We start from the raw sequence: 12,040 nt of genomic DNA, 5'->3' as shown, positions 1-12,040 counted from the left end.
TGTCCACATATCACATTACTCAGCGCAGTCTCCCATATACAGACTCAGGAGCACACAGATATACAGGTGTCACATGTCACAATATTCCGCACAGTCTCCCAAATACAGACTCAGGAGCACACAGATATACAGGTGTCACATATCACATTACTCAGCGCAGTCTCCTATATACCGACTCAGGAGCACACAGATATACAGGTGCCACATATCACATTACTCAGGGCAGTTTGCCATATACAGACTCAGGTGCACACAGATATCCAGGTGTCACATATCACATTACTCAGCACAGTCTCCCATATACAGACTCAGGAGCACACAGATATACAGGTGTCACATATCACATTACTCAGCGCAGTCTCCCATATCCAGACTCAGAAGCACACAGATATACAGGTGTCTCATATCACATTACTCAGCGCAGTCTCCCATATACAGACTCAGGAGAACACAGATATACAGGTGTCACATATCACATTACTCAGCGCAGTCTCCCATATACAGACTCAGGAGCACACAGATATACAGGTGTCACATATCACATTACTCAGCGCAGTCTCCTATATACAGACTCAGGAGCACACAGATATACAGGTGTCACATATCACATTACTCAGCGCAGTCTCCCATATACAGACTCAGGTGCACACAGACATACAGGTATCACATATCACATTACTCAGCGCAGTCTCCTATATACAGACTCAGGAGCACACAGACATACAGGTGTCACATATCACATTACTCAGCGCAGTCTCCTATATACAGACTCAGGAGCACACAGATATACAGGTGTCACATATCGCATTACTCTGCGCAGTCTCCCATATACAGACTCAGGAGCACACAGATATACAGGTGTCACATATCACATTACTCAGCGCAGTCTCCCATATACAGACTCAGGGGCACACAGATATACAGGTGTCACATATCACATTACTCAGCGCAGTCTCCTATATACAGACTCAGGAGCACACAGATATACAGGTGTCACATATCACATCACTCAGCGCAGTCTCCTATATACAGACTCAGGAGCACACAGATATACAGGTGTCACATATCACATCACTCAACGCAGTCTCCCATATACAGGCTCAGGGGCACACAGATATACAGGTGTCACATATCACATTACTCAGCGTAGTCTCCCATATACAGACTCAGGGGCACACAGATATACAGGTGTCACATATCACATTACTCAGCACAGTCTCCTATATACAGACTCAGGAGCACACAGATATACAGGTGTCACATATCGCATTACTCAGCGCAGTCTCCCATATACAGACTCAGGAGCACACAGACATACAGGTGTCACATATCACATTACTCAGCGCAGTCTCCCATATACAGACTCAGGAGCACACAGATATACAGGTGTCACATATCACATTACTCAGCGCAGTCTCCCGTATACAGACTCAGGAGCACACAGATATACAGGTGTCACATATCACATTACTCAGCGCAGTCTCCCGTATACAGACTCAGGAGCACACAGATATACAGGTGTCAAATATCACATTACTCAGCGCAGTCTCCCATATACGACTCAGGAGCACACAGATATACAGGTGTCACATATCACATTAATCAGTGCAGACTCCGACGCCTGACGCAAGCAGAGCTGCACGGAACCTCACTCACGCCAGACATATTGTGCTGAATGGCGTATTGAGGCTAGATGGCCAAGGACATGTCTGTATATGTGTGCATTAATATACCTTTTCTATAGAATTGTATGTATGGCTCTGCCTGGTCCTAGCTTCTAACCTCCCAAGAAATGTTTGCTGGACACCGTTATTATCAATGTCTGGGGACATTGCTGTTATAATGGGTAGGAAATACAGGTATAATATAAATGGAGGTAGCTGTTGGTATGATAATGTAGGTATTTGTGACCCTGATGGTTTAATGTGTGTGGAAATATAGCGGCTATTATTGTAATGCTGATATAATGTCTGTGAGGGACATTACTTTTATAATGAGTGCGGTGGTCACTGCTGATAAAAAATAATATAGTTGCAGAACACGGAATACATACAGGAGATCGGCAGTCGGGACGCCGGCATCCCGATGCTCAGACGGAATCAGTATTTAATACCGATAGACGGGATCCAGGCTGTCAGAATCCTGATGCCTGGATCCCGACAGGGTTAACAAACCGACACATGTTGGTCGGTATGCTAACCCTCTCCTTCTCCCCACCCAAACCCTAACCCTCCCTCCCTGGTGCATGAACCTAACCTCCCCCCTAGTGCCTAAACCTAACCTCCCCCTCCCCGCACCCTAAACCTAACCCTCCCCAATTAGTGCCTAACCCTAACCCTCCCCTAGTGCCTAACCCCTAAACCTAACCCTCCCCCAACCCCGCTGCTTACCTACAGCATCCCAGTAGTTGAGATGCTGGCGCCTGTATTCTAACTGGCGTCAGTATTCTGACGCCGTATTGTAAGTGTCGGCAACCCCTCCACCGGGATGCTGAACGCATACCCCCTTTCCCTTTCCCCCCTCAGCCTAACCCTCCCCATAAGTGCCTAAACCTAACCCTCCTCCCTTGGTGCCTAAACCTAACCCTCCCACCTTAGTGCCTATTCCTAAACTGGTGGTGCATTGACCCTATCCACCCCTGCCAGCAGCCTAAACCTAACCTTACCCCCACCGCAGCCTAATCCTAACCACTCCGGTGGTGCCTAAACCTATCCCTCCTCCCCCACGCAGTGTAAACCTAACCCGGTCTGCAATACTTACAGTCGGAATGCCGGCTCTCAGGATTCTGGCGTTGGCATCTCAAGTGATGTCGGGATTCCAGCAACATTATTATGGCCGTGGGTCAGGATTCCAGTGCTGGGATTTCGACCACTGACATCTTAACTACATCCCCAGAACACTGTTGGCATAATATGTGAGGGTTCCATGCTGATATATATAAATTGGGCATTGCTAGAAGAATTATTGTGTTGGAAAATCTTTTGCTATACATGTATGGTTGTCACTTTGGGTGCAATCAGCATCTGCTGATATAGTATATGGGGGCACAGTGATGGTATTACTTATAAAGATCATACTGTTTGCGTAATTTGAGGGGGGCACACAGTTGTTAAAATGTGTGGAGGGCACACTGCTGGTGTAATGTTTGTGGGGCACACTGCTGGTGCAATGGGTGAGGGGCACACTGCTGGTGCAATGTATGAGGGGCACACTGCTGGTATAATGTGTAAGAGGCACACCGCTGGTGTAATGTGTGAGGGGCATATTACTGGTGTAATGTGTGAGGGGTACACTGTTGGTGTAATGTGTGAGGGGCATATTACTGGTGTAATGTGTGAGGGGCACACTGCTGGTGTAATATGTGAGGGGCATATTACTGGTGTAATGTGTGAGGGGCACACTGCTGGTGTAATGTGTGAGGGGCATATTACTGGTGTAATGTGTGAGGGGCACACTGCTGGTGTAATGTGTGAGGGGCATATTACTGATGTAATGTGTGAGGGGCATATTACTGGTGTAATGTGTGAGGAGCATATTACTGGTGCAATGTGTGAGGGGTACACTGCTGATATAATGTGTGAGGGGCACACCAATGGTGTAATGTGTGAGGGGCATATTACTGATATAATGTGTGAGGGGCACACTGCTGGTGTAATGTGCGAGGGGCATATTACTGATATAATGTGTGAGTGGCACACCAATGGTGTAATGTGTGAGGGGCATATTACTGGTGTAATGTGTGAGGGGCACACAAATTGCACCAGTAATGTGTGAGGGGCATATTACTGGTGTAATGTGTGAGGGGCACACTGCTGGTGTAATGTGTGAGGGGCATATTACTGGTGTAATGTGTGAGGGGCACACCAATGGTGTAATGTGTGAGGGGCACACCGCTGGTGTAATGTGTGAGGGGCACACCAATGGTGTAATGTGTGAGGGGCATATTACTGGTGTAATGTGTGAGGGGCATATTACTGGTGTAATGTGTGAGGGGCACACTGCTGGTGTAATGTGTGAGGGGCATATTACTGGTGTAATGTGTGAGGGGCACACCAATGGTGTAATGTGTGAGGGGCATATTACTGGTGTAAAGTGTGAGGGGCATATTACTGGTGTAATGTGTGAGGGGCACACTGCTGGTGTAATGTGTGAGGGGCACACCAATGGTGTAATGTGTGAGGGGCATATTACTGATATAATGTGTGAGGGGCACACTGCTGGTGTAATGTGTGAGGGGAATATTACTGATATAATGTGTGAGGGACACACTGCTGGTGTAATGTGTGAGGGGCATATTACTGAGATAATGTGTGAGGGGCACACTGCTGGTGTAATGTATGAGGGGCATATTACTGATATAATGTGTGAGGGGCACACTGCTGGTGTAATGTGTGAGGGGCATATTACTGATATAATGTGTGAGGGGCACACCAATGGTGTAATGTGTGAGGGGCATATTACTGGTGTAATGTGTGAGGGGCACACACATTACACCAGTAATGTGTGAGGGGCATATTACTGGTGTAATGTGTGAGGGGCACACTGCTGGTGTAATGTGTGAGGGGCATATTACTGGTGTAATGTGTGAGGGGCACACCAATGGTGTAATGTGCGAGGGGCATACCGCTGGTGTAATGTGTGAGGGGCACACCAATGGTGTAATGTGTGAGGGGCATATTACTGGTGTAATGTGTGAGGGGCATATTACTGGTGTAATGTGTGAGGGGCATACTGCTGGTGTAATGTGTGAGGAGCATATTACTGGTGTAATGTGTGAGGAGCATATTACTGGTGTAATGTGTGAGGGGCATATTACTGATATAATGTGTGAGGGGCACACCAATGGTGTAATGTGTGAGGGGCATATTACTGGTGTAATGTGTGAGGGGCATATTACTGGTGTAATGTGTGAGGGGCATATTACTGGTGTAATGTGTGAGGGACATATTACTGGTGTAATGTGTGAGGGGCATATTACTGGTGTAATGTGTGAGGAGCAAATTACTGGTTCAATGTGTGAGGGGTACACTGCTGATATAATGTGTGAGGGGCACACCAATGGTGTAATGTGTGAGGGGCATATTACTGATATAATGTGTGAGGGGCACACTGCTGGTGTAATGTGCGAGGGGCATATTACTGATATAATGTGTGAGTGGCACACCAATGGTGTAATGTGTGAGGGGCATATTACTGGTGTAATGTGTGAGGGGCACACAAATTGCACCAGTAATGTGTGAGGGGCATATTACAGGTGTAATGTGTGAGGGGCACACTGCTGGTGTAATGTGTGAGGGGCATATTACTGGTGTAATGTGTGAGGGGCACACCAATGGTGTAATGTGTGAGGGGCACACCGCTGGTGTAATGTGTGAGGGGCACACCAATGGTGTAATGTGTGAGGGGCATATTACTGGTGTAATGTGTGAGGGGCATATTACTGGTGTAATGTGTGAGGGGCACACTGCTGGTGTAATGTGTGAGGGGCATATTACTGGTGTAATGTGTGAGGGGCACACCAATGGTGTAATGTGTGAGGGGCATATTACTGGTGTAAAGTGTGAGGGGCATATTACTGGTGTAATGTGTGAGGGGCACACTGCTGGTGTAATGTGTGAGGGGCACACCAATGGTGTAATGTGTGAGGGGCATATTACTGATATAATGTGTGAGGGGCACACTGCTGGTGTAATGTGTGAGGGGAATATTACTGATATAATGTGTGAGGGACACACTGCTGGTGTAATGTGTGAGGGGCATATTACTGAGATAATGTGTGAGGGGCACACTGCTGGTGTAATGTATGAGGGGCATATTACTGATATAATGTGTGAGGGGCACACTGCTGGTGTAATGTGTGAGGGGCATATTACTGATATAATGTGTGAGGGGCACACCAATGGTGTAATGTGTGAGGGGCATATTACTGGTGTAATGTGTGAGGGGCACACACATTACACCAGTAATGTGTGAGGGGCATATTACTGGTGTAATGTGTGAGGGGCACACTGCTGGTGTAATGTGTGAGGGGCATATTACTGGTGTAATGTATGAGGGGCACACTGCTGGTGTAATGTATGAGGGGCATATTACTGGTGTAATGTGTGAGGGGCACACCAATGGTGTAATGTGTGAGGGGCATATTACTGATATAATGTGTGAGGGGCACACCAATGGTGTAATGTGTGAGGGGCATATTACTGGTGTAATGTGTGAGGGGCATATTACTGGTGTAATGTGTGAGGGGCATATTACTGGTGTAATGTGTGAGGGACATATTACTGGTGTAATGTGTGAGGGGCATATTACTGGTGTAATGTATGAGGGGCACACTGCTGGTGTAATGTGTGAGGGGCACACCAATGGTGTAATGTGTGAGGGGCATATTACTGACATAATGTGTGAGGGGCATATTACTGGTGTAATGTGTGAGGGACATATTACTGATATAATCTGTGAGGGGCACACTGCTGGTGTAATCTGTGAGGGGCATATTACTGATATAATATGTGAGGGGCACACTGCTGGTGTAATGTGTGAGGGGCATACTACTGATAGTATAATGTGTGAGGGGCACACTGTTGGTGTAATGTTTGAGGGGCATATTACTGATATAATGTGTGAGGGGCACACCAATGGTGTAATGTGTGAGGGGCATATTACTGGTGTAATGTGTGAGGGGCATATTACTGGTGTAATGTGAGGGGCACACTGCTGGTGTAATGTGTGAGGGGCACACCAATGGTGTAATGTGTGAGGGACATATTACTGACATAATGTGTGAGGGGCACACTGCTGGTGTAATGTGTGAGGGGCATATTACTGATATAATGTGTGAGGGGCACACTGCTGGTGTAATGTGTGAGGGGCATATTACTGGTGTAATGTGTGAGGAGCATATTACTGGTGTAATGTGTGAGGGGCACACTGCTGGTGTAATGTGTGAGGGGCATATTACTGATATAATGTGTGAGGGGCAGACCAATGGATGTAATGTGTGAGGGGCATATTACTGGTGTAATGTGTGAGGGGCACACTGCTGGTGTAATGTGCGAGGGGCATATTACTGATATAATGTGTGAGTGGCACACCAATGGTGTAATGTGTGAGGGGCATATTACTGGTGTAATGTGTGAGGGGCACACTGCTGGTGTAATGTGTGAGGGGCATATTACTGGTGTAATGTGTGAGGGGCACACCAATGGTGTAATGTGTGAGGGGTACACCGCTGGTGTAATGTGTGAGGGGCACACCATTGGTGTAATGTGTGAGGGGCATATTACTGGTGTAATGTGTGAGGGGCATATTACTGGTGTAATGTGTGAGGGGCACACTGCTGGTGTAATGTGTGAGGGGCACACCAATGGTGTAATGTGTGAGGGGCATATTACTGATATAATGTGTGAGGGGCACACTGCTGATGTAATGTGTGAGGGGCATATTACTGATATAGGCCCTCATTCAGAGCCGTACGCTCTGAGCAGAGCGCACGCTCTGAATGAGGGCCGGGCTCCATTTTCATGGAGCGTCCTCCTGGACGCTCTTATAGCTGTGGGTCACCACCCACAGGCTATACGAGCGTGCTTTGTGATGGCCGCAATGGTCGAGACCATCGCGACCATCGAAATTGCGAGCCGGAGCCTGCGGTTGAGGTTTTCAACCGCAAGCTCCGGAGTGATTTTGGCTCTATCAGAGCCAAAATCACTCCCACTGACATCACTAGTGATGTCAGTGGGCCGGCTTCTGACGGGAGGCGTTCCCGTGGGAACGCCCCCGTCAGGGAGGCACGCCCCCGGCACGCCCACCAAAGGGGGCGTGCTGTCAATCCACATTGACAGCACGCCCCCTTTGATCGGACACAACGAGCGAAGGACTTTCCTTCGCTCGTCGCGTCTGGTGCATGCGCACGACGGAGCTCCCTCCGTCGTGCGCATGCTCAGTGCATAACATCGACCCACTTGCGAGCGGACAGCCGCTCGCGAGTGGGTCTGAATCAGGCCCATAATGTGTGAGGGGCACACTGCTGGTGTAATGTGTGAGGGGCATATTACTGATATAATGTGTGAGTGGCACACTGCTGGTGTAATGTGTGAGGGGCATATTACTGGTGTAATGTGTGAGGGACACACACATTACACCAGTAATGTGTGAGGGGCATATTACTGGTGTAATGTGTGAGGGGCACACTGCTGGTGTAATGTGTGAGGGGCATATTACTGGTGTAATGTATGAGGGGCACACTGCTGGTGTAATGTGTGAGGGGCATATAACTGGTGTAATGTGTGAGGGGCACACCAATGGTGTAATGTGTGAGGGGCACACCGCTGGTGTAATGTGTGAGGGGCACACCAATGGTGTAATGTGTGAGGGGCATATTACTGGTGTAATGTGTGAGGGGCATATTACTGGTGAAATGTGTGAGGGGCATATTACTGGTGTAATGTGTGAGGGGCATACTGCTGGTGTAATGTGTGAGGGGCATATTACTGGTGTAATGTGTGAGGAGCATATTACTGGTGTAATGTGTGAGGGGCACACTGCTGGTGTAATGTGTGAGGGGCATATTACTGATATAATGTGTGAGGGGCACACCAATGGTGTAATGTGTGAGGGGCATATTACTGGTGTAATGTGTGAGGGGTATATTACTGGTGTAATGTGTGAGGGACATATTACTGGTGTAATGTGTGAGGGGCATATTACTGGTGTAATGTGTGAGGGGCACACTGCTGGTGTAATGTGTGAGGGGCACACCAATGGTGTAATGTGTGAGGGGCATATTACTGACATAATGTGTGAGGGGCACACTGCTGGTGTAATGTGTGAGGGGCATATTACTGATATAATGTGTGAGGGGCACACTGTTGGTGTAATGTGTGAGGGGCATATTACTGATATAATGTGTGAGGGGCACACTGCTGGTGTAATGTGTGAAGGGCACACCAATGGTGTAATGTGTGAGGGGCATATTACTGGTGTAATGTGTGAGGGGCATATTACTGGTGTAATGTGTGAGGGGCACACTGCTGGTGTAATGTGTGAGGGGCATATTACTGGTGTAATGTGTGAGGGGCACACTGCTGGTGTAATGTGGGAAGGGCATATTACTGATATAATGTGTGAGGGGCATATTACTGGTGTAATGTGTGAGGGGCATATTACTGATATAATGTGGGAGTGGTACACTGCTGGTGTAATGTGTGTAGAACGTTTTCAAAATTAGGGAAGGGGGAAACTGCCACCATCTCAGGTCCTTACTTGGGGCTCTATTTATCAATCCTTTTTTACTAAAATAATGTGAAAAGGATGTTTTCACACCCATTTCACTTTATTTTAGTATCACATAAATGTATTAAAGGGCTTCGTGAAAACTACTTCAAGCCCTTCAATTCATTTATTTTTAGTCAGCAAATCACAATTCCCATACTTGTAATTGGAAATGTGATTTGCTCAAATTTACTAAAATTAAGTTATGCAAAAATACCAGCGAAAGCCCTATGATAGTAACACCATCCTGCTCTGACAGGCAGAGCTGAGACGGGAGCTGGGCCTCTGTGATCATGTGTGTGATCTAAACAGACCACAAGCTGATTACTTTAAAAAAAATTGTTAAAAAACCCCAAACACTTACCTGTGTCCAGGGACAGGTGACCGGTGCTCAGGTGAGGTCCTCCTGGCCTCTGGCCTCCTGCAGCTTCTGCAGAGACCAGCTGACCAAGGTCACGGAAGACCAGCTGACCGTAACCCCAGATATCCTCACCCGAGCACCAACCACCTGGCTGGTAAATGTAAGCATAACAGTGTGGGGGGGCAGGAGGGTTGCTGGGGGTGAGCCAGCGGAAGATGCGCGGACACCTGCTCACTGTATTTTTTGCAAAAAATATAGTGAGAAGTGTGTGGAGTGGATTTGCGGGGACTTTATTGCATCTTCATATCATTTCTGTGATATTTCCTAAATAGGCGAAACTATCACATTACATTTGGAATGCGGATTGTAGTAATTAGGGGCCTTGGTGTAATCTCTCTCTGGGAGGTGAATGAATGAAGAACACACACGTCTAATAACTGTCTTCTTTTACTTGCAGATATAAAAGCTCCAAAAAAGTCAAAAGTTAATTTTATACACATTTTTCAATTTGCGTACTTGATACTACTGACGGGTGGATTTGTCTACTTGGCTTACAGAGGTAACTAGCCATACTGATGTAATATCACTGCCTGCTAACGTTAATTTACAGGAGGCTGAGCTCAGCTGACCATAGAACCATTCATCAATAATCACACATATTACAGGATACACACAACATACACACAACACATACTACAGGATACACACAACATACACACTACACATTCTACTGGATACACACAACATACACACTACACATACTACTGGATACATATACACACATACTCACCACACATACTACAGGATACATACACACCACACATACTTCAGGATACACACAATATACACACTACAGGATACACACAACACATACTACAGGATACACACCACACATACTACAGGATACAAACACACCACACATACTACAGGATATGCACAACATACACACCACACATACTACAGGATACACACACATACACACCACACATACTACAGGATACACATGCACACCACACATACTACAGGATACACACACACACATACACACCACACATACTACAGGATACACACCACACATACTACAGGATACAAACACACCACACATACTACAGGATACACACAACATACACACTACACATACTACAGGATACACACAACATACACACTACACATACTACAGGATACAAACACACCACACATACTACAGGATACACACAACATACACACCACACATACTACAGGATACAAACACACCACACATACTACAGGATACACACAACATACACACTACACATACTACAGGATACACACAACATACACACTACACATACTACAGGATACACACAACATACACACTACACATACTACTGGATACATATACACACATACTCACCACACATACTACAGGATACATACACACCACACATACTTCAGGATACATACACACCACACATACTTCAGGATACACACAATATACACACTACAGGATACACACAACACATGCTACAGGATACACACCACACATACTACAGGATACAAACACACCACACATACTACAGGATATGCACAACATACACACCACACATACTACAGGATACACACACATACACACCACACATACTACAGGATACACACACACATGCACACCACACATACTACAGGATACACACACACACATACTACAGGATACAAACACACCACACATACTACAGGATATGCACAACATACACACCACACATTCTACAGGATACAAACACACCACACATACTACAGGATATGCACAACATACACACTACACATACTACAGGATACGCACACACATACACACCACACATACTACAGGATACACACAACATACACACTACACATACTACTGGATACATATACACACATACTCACCACACATACTACAGGATACATACATACCACACATACTACAGGATACACACAACATACACACCACACATACTACAGGATACAAACACACCACACATACTACAGGATACAAACACACCACACATACTACACATACTACACACCACACATACTACAGGATATGCACAACATACACACCACACATACTACAGGATACACACAACATACACACTACAGGATACACACAACATATACTACAGGATACACACAGCACATACACACCACACATACTACAGGATACACACAACATACACACTACAGGATACACACAACATATACTACAGGATACACACAGCACATACATACCACACATACTACAGGATACACACACACATACACACCACACATACTACAGGATACACACCACACATACATTTTTACACATACTACAGGATACACACACACATACACACCACACATACTACAGGATACACACAGCACATACATACCACACATACTACAGGATACACACACACA

At 46.2% G+C, this 12,040-nt stretch overlaps 1 protein-coding gene across 1 annotated transcript in view; it reads left to right on the top strand.

Annotated features, from left to right (window-relative positions):
• Positions 1-12,040, top strand: part of LOC148521180 (uncharacterized) — a 101,178-nt gene that overhangs the window by 49,213 nt on the left and 39,925 nt on the right. Inside the window, exon 2 of the mRNA XM_088475545.1 lies at positions 10,086-10,187. Coding sequence (XP_088331671.1) covers positions 10,086-10,187 — 102 coding nt within the window. The remainder of the gene's footprint in view (positions 1-10,085; positions 10,188-12,040) is intronic.

The sequence above is a fragment of the Taudactylus pleione genome, unplaced genomic scaffold, assembly GCF_031769625.1.
Source record: "Taudactylus pleione unplaced genomic scaffold, aTauple2 ptg000173l, whole genome shotgun sequence".
NCBI lineage: Eukaryota > Metazoa > Chordata > Amphibia > Anura > Myobatrachidae > Taudactylus > Taudactylus pleione.
The sequence above is the reverse complement of the archived record's forward strand: the minus strand, read 5'-3'. Positions and strand labels throughout refer to the sequence as shown.